Source organism: Vespula vulgaris, chromosome 21 (genome assembly GCF_905475345.1).
Source record: "Vespula vulgaris chromosome 21, iyVesVulg1.1, whole genome shotgun sequence".
Classification (NCBI taxonomy): Eukaryota; Metazoa; Arthropoda; class Insecta; order Hymenoptera; family Vespidae; genus Vespula; species Vespula vulgaris.
This window is the reverse complement of record NC_066606.1, coordinates 2,012,758-2,025,424: the sequence shown is the minus strand read 5'-3', so window position 1 is coordinate 2,025,424 and position 12,667 is coordinate 2,012,758. Positions and strand designations below refer to the sequence as shown.

The window sequence follows — 12,667 nt, the reverse complement described above, 5'->3', positions numbered from 1 at the left end:
TTCTTGTCTAACAATTTTATACTAACCTTGTATCTGTATCTACATATACAACGCATTATGAAGTCTTACAAAAACGAAACTACTCGGTTCGAATGTACAAAGAAGAAAAGGAAAAAAAATTAACGATCGATGGTTGCTACGTCTCGATCCATTTATAATGTTATTTGAGATAAGAATATGAATTCTTAAATCTTGTCATATAACATTGTTTGCAAATAAGTATGCAATCAGTTTCTCGATTAAGAAACAGTGTTTATACTTTGCATAATGTTTCGCTTTTGAGGCAAGACCACAGTCACTAACTTCTACAATCATCAACGAATCGTTATTATTTATGATAGAAATGGAATTTTTCAATTTTGTTTTATAGTTTTGATTTCAAAAGACGACATGGTAATGTTTTTTTTCATTTTTCTTTTTTCTTCTTCTTTATTCTCCCGAACGTAGATTTGTATTTATATATGTGTGTATGTGTTTGCGTGTAAAATTGCAAAAACACAAGTTTCAAATCGATCTATTGAAAATGATTTAAATGATAATTTAGTTCAACAAATAACATTCTCTGTTAAGTTTGATATTAACGAGGAATTTTTTGTTGTTGTCATCTAAATGAAATGCATTTTTTTTCCTTTTTTTTTTTTCAAATCGACATTCGTTTCAATATCGCGATGTTAAAATATGGCATAATGGAGTTTCAATAGGAGTTATGTTTATTTATAAAATAGTAACGAGTGAGAAACGAGCGAAATGGATAAATCTTTGTTGCTTTTGCAAGGAAAATATGCACGCAAAGACGATAAAACTATATTGATTGTGTTTACTGCGAAAAAGGAAGAAAAGAGAAAAAAGAAGAAGAAGAAAAAGGCTTCTATTATTAACAATACAATAAATATTTTTTCGAAGGAATGAACTTACCAATGTTTCAATGTTATAATAAGATCATATTGTAAAATCGTACGATACGAGAAGTATTCGTCATTTGTATTTCATTTCAAGATTATTGAAGGAAACGAATGTATTTGTATATGTATGTATGTACGATTTATTAAGATGAGTAATAAGATCATTTCAAATCATATTTATCAATACTGAACTCAATATGTGATACATTATTTTATTGTATATATGATTATCTTATTTTTTTATTAACAGAATAAAAAAAGAAAAAAAAATGTGTTGAATGATGAACGTTCAAAGTTTAGTATTTATTACAAATATCGATTAAGAAGGGTTTTACGAGTGACAATAAAATTTTTATCAAATAAAATTATTAAAATGAAAAAAAATATATATATTATATATATACATATAAGAGAAGAATTATATGTGTTTAAAAATTATATGAAGGTTGTTGAATTCGAAAGAGATGATCGAGATCAGATTATTAATTCATTTTTTAATTTCTAATCACATTGGATTTTATATCGAAACTTAAGTTAAATGCAAATAATAAATGTTGTTGTTGTTATTATAGACAATATTTTTTGTAGAAAACGATCGAATGTAACATTTAATGATGTCATTCGATTCACATGTGATTCATTCGATTATGCCAATAATCGTCAGTTTTCTATCGTAATGTTACGATAATAAGTTGCTCGTAATATTCTGATAAAAAGTTATTTGTTCGTTGATGAAAATTTGATCTTGTTCTTTTTTTTTTTATTATTTTTAAATTCTATTTCACCTCTCGATAATCTTACTTTTTTCGTTCTTCGAAATTTGTTGGATTCGTGAGAGCACAGATAAGAGCGAAAGTAAATATTACAAATTTGTAAGAAGTTGAAATCTTCAAATCTTTTATGAATGATGATTGAAAAAAAAAAAAGAGAGAAGGAAGAAATATAAATTTACTTCGATGAAATTATTCGAGATATTGCAAGCAAAAGTAAAGATACAAATGATATGTATGCAAGTACGTGAAAAATCATGCGCTCATTCTAAAGTTAAAAATTTATTCTTCGTATATTTCACCGATTGAATGAAATTTATGATAAATAGATGATATAAGACAATTATCAAATTTATTTCGAATTTATTTCAAATAGAACAAGAAAGGAAAGAAAGAAGTTTTTTTTCTTAAATTTTTTGTTATAAGCAACAAACAAAATATTAATTCATAAATTTTGAAAAGAATATGTACTTCTCGTTTGATATTTTATTATACTGTGTTATCAATTCCTATGCATATTTTCACAATAGAACAATGATAATAATTTTACGTAACGATAAAATTGTACAAAAAAATACATGAATAGATAGTACGTGTAATTAATTAATGAGAATTCATAATAAGATTTGCAATTCATTTCTAGAGAATGATATTGTAATTTATTGTGATTTAAATTATTTATGATACGATATGTAAAAGTAATTCAAATAATGATATATCGAATTCTTCTCACGCTTCTTTATATGACGTGTTTAGACAATCTATGTATTTAAAAGAGTTAGATATCGTGACGTTCAGAATTTGATTAGTTGGTTAATTTATCGCGGTAATAAATAAATTTTCAATGTATCATTAAAATAATTCATATAAATCTGTAAGTTTCGTTATCTTTTCTAGCATTGTTTATTTTATTACATATTGCAAAGAAACTTTATTTATTACTTGTTTCTTTTCTTATTTTTAAAAAGAATATACGATCAACAATGAAATCTTTATTCATGTTATAAATATGAGTACATTTTTATGAGAGAGAGAGAAATATATATATATATACACACACATATATATATATATATATATATATATATATAATTTATCTTCTCTTAAGCGTTATTACTTATGACAATATAAATCTGTATAATAGATCTTTCAAATTAAATCACAATGTATATAGAACATTATATAATGCTTGCACCAATATTCTATATACCATACATAATATATATATAATATATATAATATATATTATATAATATATATAATATAATATATAATATATAATGTATAATATATAATATATATATATCGACCAGAGATAAAACTTTTAACGTATATAAACAAAAAATTCATTGGATTAAAAATAAATCTTTAACATGAACACCTATCCGTACGTATAATCATTTGTATTTCCTTAAAAACAAATCTAATATTCTTTCTGCAAAAAATTATGAATGCTTAGACTAGAGTTTTTACAGATAAGAAGCGTTTCATTTGTACGTGGGGAAAATATTAATAATTGTTTGTTAGAGTTATGAGATAAGGATCTTATCGTAGATCGTATCGTAGATTAAATTATTTCCATAAGTGTTTCCCCTTTTATAAAGAAACTTTTCTTTGAAATCATTCGAATTTAGAAAGCAACATAAAAATTTATATATATATATACACATAATATATATGAATGTTCAGATAACACAATACCTCTACGTTGTACTCTACTTTAAAATAAATTTCCTTTTCTTTTTTTTTGTTTCTCCCCGTATTATTCTAATTTAAGGATTTTAAATAAGCTGCATCGAACAAATCTAACTCGTTGGCTAAATAATTCGCCTTATTTCGTAAAACTTTAGCATTAGATGCAGCTTCTTCTAAAACTCGGACCATAGTGGCAATAGTTTTGAGTTCAGCATCCATTTCAGATGTTGTTTCGTCGACTAAATGGCACAGACGTGCGAATGTGCTAGATAACTCCCTAAATGTGACAAACAAGATTTTTATGAATTCATATATTGTTCCTCTTAAAAAATAAAGAAGAAAAAGTAATGAAGTATTGAAAGAATGAGTTTGCACTTATAACAATGAACTTACTGTTGAACTTGATGGCTACAATTCGCAGATGTAAGATCTACAATCAATCTTAATTTCTTAGTTGCATGTGCAACGTATTGCCGTTTAAATTCGGATTCTTTTGCTTTATTAGTCCATGTTAATCGCTCGTAGAGATATAAAGCACCATAAATTGCACCTGTTACAGCTATAAGCCTCCAACCAATTGTTTTCAGCATCTAACAATAAAAAGAACAAAATTATTTGTCAATTGAAGATCAACGTTCGATATTAGTTTATCGTTACTTACAAAACCAGCAATAATTAGGCCACCCATCGTGCCCTGCGATGTTATTGATGCAATAGCAATTCTTGTTGCTAATGACCAATCGTCGGAATTTGTCGAAAAATTTGGTGTATTTGATACAAATTTGATAGAATCGATACTATCTGTCGGCGATGTTATAGACGGTGGAATCTGCAAAGATTTTATTATATTTTGTTTGTTATATTTTTCAAAAATATTTTTATTCATTATATCAGACTTTGACCGTCATATCGATAGTTCGTGATCAGAGATAATTTTTATCGACGAGACCATAATGACTAGTCAATTCTAAATATTTTTTATTTGTTTTTATTAGATTAATTAGAATAATAAAAATTCTCTCTGACAGTAAATCTAACATGGCAGTCAACGTATTAATGTAACAAATATATCCATGTATCATACATCATACCTCTTGTGGATAATTAGCAATAGTTAATTTATGACTTTGTTTCCCAGCAAATCTATTAATAATAGACGTTAAACCCCATGAAAATCGAAATTCTAAATCTTCATGAAAATCCGCACAAAGATTATCACAATTCAATCTATATAATATCTCAAATGGTTCTCGTCTAGGTAAAATATTTAAAGACATTTGTTTCTTATTATCTGCCAATAAACCTGCCATTCTCTCTGTCATTTCACGTTGTGAATTTTCCATATTTAATGCCAAAGCCGTGCTCAAACGTGCTCGTAAATTGGAACCTTTAAAATTGATTAATATTTTAATTTGAATACGTCATATTTATTTTGTTATCGCAATGTAGATGTCTATACGTAAAATATAATATTTTATTACCTAAACCATTTTCCACATGTGTATGTAATTCACGTTTATATACGTTCAATACTAATGGTTCGGTATGAAATGGAACGCTAAATTCATCAACGAGAACAGCTAATCGACGAATCTCTTCATTCAATGCTTTGGCAACTCTTTGTTCAACGTCTTCTACCATATGATGAATTTTATCTTTCATTTCTTGAGTTAATAATATTAATTGCTGTTCCGTAAAATTTAATCTGTCATGAACTTCCTTCTTAACATTTAATTGTTCACTACGCATTGCTTGTGTTTTCTCCAATATTTCATCCAAAGTTTGACGAATTTCTCTAAAAACAAAAACAAAAAAAAATAATTATTCATATATTTTATTATGTCATATAAATTTTAATAGAGAATGACGTTAATTGAACTTACGTGGCTATGTGTTTACCACGTTGAGAATGTTGTTCGAATTTGGTTTTCACAGCTGATTTAGAAATACATTCCTCGAATTTTCTTTCAAAATCTTGGAACTCGAAATAACGATTCTGAAAACCTTCTGCCAATGCACCATCTGTAACAAATTTGAATGAAACGATAATAATCCATAGAAACATTGTTAATCATACATATATAAATATAATTTTGTTTCATACTATGAGCTGGTTGACCACGTTGCTCTTGCATACGGGCTTGAAGAGTTTCTTTGGCAGAAATAAAAAATACACGTTCCTCTGCATCTTTTGGAGAATAAACCTTTAATTCTTTTGATAAAAAGTCCACAGCACGTTCTTGATGTTGAGCTCTTACCTACGCAAATGATATGTGTAGATTAATAATTAAAACATTTAATTTAATGTTTAAACATTAATAAAATATATATAAAATTATCAAAAATAGAAATAAATAGATAGCAAAATTTTTGTTGCAGTTCGTGTTCCTTTTTATATAGCAAAAGCTATTTACACTACATGAATAATGATCAAATTGATTGGCGACTGTAAGATACTGTAAGAAATTATTAAAAACATAAATACATATCATCATTTTGTTCTGAACAAATTCGTATAACAAACCAACTTACCTCTTTCTGTTCTTTGACCAGCTAAGGGATAAATTGGTAGTATTACATAAACTAAAATCTGGCTATACAATATGTTCAGATTGTTAATTAATGGACTAACTACTACTACTACTGAATTATTAAATAAACTATAAATAATATAGATTCTTCATTAGATACTAATATCATTAATATAATAAATACCTGATCAAAGAATTCTGGTTCAGAAGCAGATGCATCCCATCTATTGTTCAAAATAAATATATTTGGTTTTGATAACTTAGTAGATACTTTATGGAAAAAGTTTTTCTCCTAAAAAAAATAGATTTCATTTGTTATTAATATTTTTTAAAAGAAAAGAGAATAAATATTTATTATACTTACGGTGACCATCAAAGTAGACTCAGCATTTGCAACCAAAACGAATACATCTGCATCTAAACAATGTTTATCAATCCATTCATCTAAATTAGGTGTAACATCAACTCCAGGACTATCAACAAAAACTACGTCATCTCTTAATAAAAGACATTTCTCTTTTGGCCAAAATATTCTGACTAAATGACTTTCACATAATTTTTCTTTGCAAAGAGCATGACCTAATTGCCCAACAGATTGAACTGGTTGTTTTTCTGTAGAACCTTCAGTAATAAGATAAGCTTCTCCATTCTCTGATCCTTCTACTTGTAAGAAGCAATTTGTTGTGTGTCCTATTCCACTTGGTAAAATCTTATCTCGTAGCATAGCATTTATAACTGTACTTTTCCCATTACTCGTTCTACAATTTGTATAGATTTTATGTTATTTTTATTATATGATCTCATAAAATTCAATATACATACCTTCCAAAAAATGCAACTTTCATGTGATCTCTTTTAAGGACATCTCGTATGGCATGAACTTTGTCTACATAGTTTTGGACTCGTGACACTTCTTCCACAGTAATGATCTTGCGATCATTCTGCAGTGCTACAAATATAAGATCGTAGTTAGTATTATATAAATACGATGCATGTCTTTTAGATATAAGTTACTAACATTTCATAAATGCCACTGTATCCTGAACATAGTCATCTATTTCAATAAATATATCGTTTATTTTCTTCTTCGCTTTAACAAAGATCTGTAGAGGAGAATGATCACTTCTAATATCTGTAGATCGAAGTTGACTCTCTCCCCCAATTAAAGATATTGTACGATTGATATAAGCAGCCATTTATGTCTTACGCTTTATACAATACAGCAAAGTAATAAAAAATATTGTGCAATATTATCAGGAAGATTGCAGACACAGTGCACTGCATGCAGGAACAACTGAAATCATAAAAGAAGCAATAAGTAAATATTTTCTACTAGTGTTTATAACATAAAAAAAAAAAACATTTACAACGTGAAAGCTACAATTCTTATTGAAATAACTTGTATATAACAGTGAAAGTTGATGGTCTCGAAACGTGTTTAAATTTTTCTAGCGTTGATACTTAATTATTAATGGTTAAAAGACTCTACTGTGAGGACACGATATTTATATATATACGACTCTGCAGCAATGCATTTAACCGTTAAGGGTTAATACGTAACATATATATATATACATAGAGGCAATTTTTTTGTTGATATAAAAACAATAATTCATATAAATAAGATAACTAATATATGATTCTACAAAAGCATAGGCATATAACTCACTATTTTCTAACAAAATGAAATGTTAAAGTATAAAGCAAAATATCAATTAATTAACAACTTAAACAAAATTTATGGAACCTAAATATATATATATGTATTATAATACATAATCTATAGAATATATGAATATGGCACGGTTGAATTCTAAAAAAAACATATGTACAAGGATGATGAAATATAACATCATTGATATAATATAAAAACCTTTTTATTTTTGGTCATTGGAGTATCCCTCGTAGTAATAATCGTTTGTTATAACAAAATCTCCGAATACACTAAAACATTGCCATTTTGTTTTTTTGTTTTTTAATTCATATAATATTTATACATATATCAATCACGTACATATATACATGAGATTAGTTAAAATAATAAAAAATGAGAAAAAAAAGGTAACTCAGAATTGTTAAATAAATATAACATTTGATGTCTTTGATCGTATGACATGTTACGATAGTTATTTATAATCAAATGTGCGCAATTGATGCGATAAACGTGTGGCAATATATCGATAGGCAAAATCTAACCTAACCTAATAAACCGATATATGATATATCATCTATGTATATTAATTCTGAAGAGAAAAGGAATACGCATACGTACCAATTATTATAATATTATCAAGTTCGTACGATGATTATAAAATATATGAAATAATTCCTAATATTTCATACATTTCGTAATTATAAAAACCTTCTTTATCAACGTACAAACTGAAGGAAGTTCCGAGTCCAAACCTAAAATTTTCGGACTAAATAAGTAAGACATGTAATTTGGCGAATGTACCAATCAGAGTTCGTATATAGAAGTAGTTGATCAGTACCAGTTAGTGTTAAGTGTTATACATACGTATACACATATATATGTATGTATATATATTTTTTCACATTGGTGCATCTAAAAGCTTCTCACGCATACATTTTCAAGAATATTACAAGGGCATATAATATAATACATATATAATATATACATATACATATACATATATGAATCAGCATTGCTGTGCTGCTTGTTCAGCTAAAAGCTAAACATTCAATGCAATTGGCGTTTCTTAGAAGACGAAACCAATCCGTAAGAAACATCGTTATAAATGGCCACCATATAGTGTTAAACGGATAAGTGATCTGTCAGTGTTACGACGACTATGGTCTAAGGGCGATAAAAAGAAATTCTATATAAATGTGACAATTTAGTGATGTGCGGAATGCTAGCTTCATATTCTTGCTGCATTATCGTCTGGACTATTTATTGTTTTTTGCAAGGTAATCATTTTTGCATCATAGAGAATGTCATGTAATAGATCTTTATTTTCTAAATAGTAATAATGATTTTAATTTGTCATTGACTCGATATATCTTATAGTTATTTGTGCGTTTTTTTTTCTCTATTTCTTTTTTCTTCTTTTCTTTCTTTTCGTTTTTCTTTTTCTTTTTCTTTTTCTTGCTCTCTTATCATATCTTCACATCAATTGTAATAATATTTTATTTTCATTTGATGCAACACACTGTAAAAAATATTTATTCCTTTCTCTCTCTTTTTTTTTTTTTCTTTGACATTACAGTTCATTCATTGACATTCCATGTCATTTTGTCACACAATGGACCCGTTGTATCTGGTGGTACGATTACGATCAAAGCAGATTTGTATACTACGGGTGGCTACCGACCATCAGGCTCTTTCAGATATATATTGACCGACGATGCTCTCATACCTCATGAAAATGTAGTCAGTATTCAAACTATATTATAATTCTATATACTTATACACACACACATGCACATATATACAATATATATTTTTTTATTTATTACTATTTTTAAAAAAATATTTTTAGACAGAGTCAACGAAGAATACAACAGTATATTGGAATCTGACCTATCCTCGAGAGAAATATTCTGTAGGAACTTATAAAGTTGAAGTGTTAGTCCAAAGATATTTCATTCTTCATTGGAGTAATGTAACTAGTAGTCGTATAAGTTTCGAAGTAACTTGTAAGTATTATAATGTTCGCAGATAAATTTATATCTTGAATTATTGATTTATAGATAATATATAATCATATTAATTTATATGTAATTTTTAATATCTTACAGCACTTCTTAATGGTAATATCACAATGTCACAATCAAATAAAACATTGAATGATAAGTTTGTTTCAACTGCATTAGAAACACAATTCGGTATTGATATACGTAAAGGAGATTATAACTTTATAATAGAAAAAGCAACATCTATATCAACTTATTGGTTCATTGATTGTCAATACTATGGAGAAACTAATGATTTAAATTTTTCTTATAATTTTACAAATGCTGATATGTCTCGTGACGTCGCAGCTTTGGTGATTGCATCGTATGAACCTATAGAACCACCCATTACAACCACAGCTGCAACTATACTACCATCAAACACTACTTCGAATACTTCTTTAATAAATAGCACTGCAAGTACTGTCCTATCAACCACTACCATATCGCCTACAACTATACCACATATAAATACAACGATAGCAACATTGATGACAATTACGCCTGCACTTAATTCAACTGGGAATACAGTAAATACTGGGAATATTTCATTTCCATACGTTTGCCTAAATACATCTATTTTACCAGATCCAAATAAAACGTATGGTTATTTCACAAAACAAATTTCTGTTCGAGGTAAATAAACTACATAATAATTTTATTGTATAATAATAATAATAATAATAATAATAATAATAATAATAATAATAATTAAAACAAATGTTTTAAAATACGAGTTATGCATTGAGAGAAGTTTTATATCGGGATTATTTTATAGCACCAATAACAAATATCACGATCAAGGGTACAGATTGGATTCAACCTTGGGACATGTTGTCTCTTAACGCAACTTGTAATGGCTCAGGACCATTTTATAAATGTTTGGAATTTCACCAAGGCAAATATAATGTAACTGGTAATGAGACATGCGAATACGCAGACCATCTAAAATCATGTAATTTTTCTATTGTTCGTTATTTCTTTGAACCTACTGAATATACAATTTTGGTTATATTAAGCAATGATGTCAGTAAACAAATTTATTCTAAAACCATAACTGTCTACAAAGGTATGTATGCATTTTTTGGTAGACGGATCTATTCTACATTTAAGATCGAATGAAACAATTATATATTTATTATTCATTATTTTTCAGTAACACCAAAGCCACAGTTGTCTGTTATCGTTGTCCCTGTTTCTTGTACTCTTGTAGCTGTTGTTTTAATAGTTTTTGGTGTGGCATATTACATCCAAAGTAGATCAAGATTCACAGTTGAAGTTGCAGATTTTGACTTTGGCCAGAATAATCCTGAGATGGAGTATAAAACGTTTACAGAACGATTACGGGATTCATTTAACAATGCTGTAAGACCAGAAAGCAAACATATAAGTGTACGAGCGCCTCATTATGGCAGCATGAACTACAGAAACATATAAAATGCATCATTTAATGCAACCACTATTAACAATAAAAGTATACTATATAAACAATTCCGTAAATTGATTATCTTATGAAATATTTGAGAAAATTTTATTGAAAAAAGTAATATAAAGATTTATAATTATTCATTCAGATATTTCGTAATATGATCACTTTATAATAACTTTATCCTAGTAATTTTTTAATGCAAGCAATATTCCACCCGATAATGCATGTAAATATGTAAATATAATAATTGCAAAGAAAGAAAAACAAAAAAAGAAATGATTTTATATAAAAATTTTGTTTGATGAATTTTTATTTTTAGGGATACAAACCGCTTAAAAATTCAAATACTTTACAAACATAACATTTGTAAAAGAAAAGAAAATTTACAATACAAACTTTGAAAGTTTGTAAGGAGTACTTTTAAAATTGAAAGCAAATGTACTTCTACAATGAGCCAAGAAGTCCAAGAATGAAGAGGTTTATTGAATCTTATGCAGCAGTATTTGTAGATAATAATGCTGTTTCACATAAAATTAGTATATCATTATTCACTGTAACCATTGTGATCATTCCGGAGTGGATATGAGAAACATAACATCAAGATTCCGCATGAATATTATATACATCTAATAAGGAAAACACACTGAACATATTTTATGAAGAATCAGTGTAAATGCAATCATCATTATGTGATGGATAAGAAAGTATGCGCCATTCCAACATAATTTTTCCAACTATATGAAATATAGAAATAAGTCTATGTCCACGCAATATATATGTATATTATAATTTAATAATAAGCTTATGTAAGTCTAATTTGTGCACAAGAACCATTTTTAATTGCTCAACATACGAAAAAAAAAAAAAATAGAATTGTATAATTATATGTTTTTATTATTTTATCAATCTATTTTTTTCATGACAATCCATAAAGACAATCTGTCTGGAAAAGTAATAATCGTATTGCGAGCAATTTGTTAAAAGGCTATCGATACTTTCATCGTGTAATAATCTATTAATTATATTTATAAAATTATCATAGCCAAATATTCAAATTGCTTTGCGTAAAAATTAATCCTATATGCATATATTTTAATTGTATAGAAATGATAAGATTTGCGTGGAAGTAAATTTTTTTGTTATTTTCTATGTTATTTTAATAATGTCTTTTACGAATTTTCTTGCGTTTAATATTACCAATTATAAAGGAAAAATTTTTTTAAAAATGGAGATATGTAAAAATTCGTGGATTTACAAATTGATTTAGACTGAGCAAAGTGTGTGAAAATGAAAAATTTTTCATAATTTGTATACGTTCTGTTAACTTATGATGTATACGTATATACATACAACATACATGCATGCATACATACATACATACATACATACATACATACATATATATATACACACACATACACACACATATATCTCTATCGCTTGGTCATAGATAACTTTAATACGGGAGCGATAGTTAAAATCAAATTAATATTCTTCTCTGGTTTCCCATAGAATAGTACAAAGGTAAATCGAGAAATGATAAATGAGTAATAGGGATATATAATTATTTATTCTGCTATCTTACGATAATTGTAAAATAATCTGATTGATATTTAATTGTGATAAATAAATACAACAAACTCA

At 27.2% G+C, this 12,667-nt stretch overlaps 3 protein-coding genes across 9 annotated transcripts in view; 2 read left to right on the top strand and 1 right to left on the bottom strand.

Moving 5' to 3' along the window:
• The window catches only part of LOC127071351 (uncharacterized), a 38,908-nt gene extending 29,630 nt beyond the window's left edge, over nucleotides 1–9,278 (top strand). The window contains exons 4-5 of the mRNA XM_051010527.1: nucleotides 8,623–8,829; nucleotides 9,129–9,278. Of these exons, the coding sequence (XP_050866484.1) occupies nucleotides 8,623–8,760 (138 nt within the window). The 3' untranslated portion in view covers nucleotides 8,761–8,829; nucleotides 9,129–9,278. The remainder of the gene's footprint in view (nucleotides 1–8,622; nucleotides 8,830–9,128) is intronic.
• Nucleotides 1,648–8,337, bottom strand: LOC127071338 (transmembrane GTPase Marf). Of its 7 annotated transcripts, none has more exons than XM_051010497.1 (14): nucleotides 8,171–8,324; nucleotides 7,772–7,842; nucleotides 6,917–7,001; nucleotides 6,721–6,847; nucleotides 6,263–6,656; nucleotides 6,083–6,190; nucleotides 5,900–5,920; nucleotides 5,472–5,625; nucleotides 5,251–5,389; nucleotides 4,849–5,162; nucleotides 4,459–4,754; nucleotides 4,029–4,196; nucleotides 3,761–3,957; nucleotides 1,648–3,644 (listed from the first exon to the last, which is right to left on the bottom strand). In XM_051010497.1, the coding sequence occupies exons 2-14, from the start codon at nucleotides 7,787–7,789 to the stop codon at nucleotides 3,440–3,442; spliced, it is 2,226 nt and encodes a 741-aa protein (XP_050866454.1). In that variant the 5' UTR covers nucleotides 7,790–7,842; nucleotides 8,171–8,324; the 3' UTR covers nucleotides 1,648–3,439. The 7 variants fall into 7 exon arrangements, with proteins under 7 accessions (XP_050866454.1, XP_050866450.1, XP_050866449.1 ...); XM_051010493.1 differs by having other exon boundaries at nucleotides 6,917–7,192; nucleotides 8,171–8,313; XM_051010492.1 differs by lacking the exon at nucleotides 7,772–7,842 and having other exon boundaries at nucleotides 6,917–7,192; nucleotides 8,171–8,337.
• LOC127071473 (uncharacterized) lies at nucleotides 8,854–12,667 on the top strand. Its single transcript, XM_051010774.1, has 7 exons — nucleotides 8,854–8,860; nucleotides 9,129–9,292; nucleotides 9,402–9,558; nucleotides 9,661–10,230; nucleotides 10,373–10,663; nucleotides 10,751–10,986; nucleotides 11,343–12,667. Exons 1-7 carry the CDS (start codon nucleotides 8,854–8,856, stop codon nucleotides 11,382–11,384), a joined length of 1,467 nt encoding a protein of 488 aa, XP_050866731.1. The 3' UTR covers nucleotides 11,385–12,667.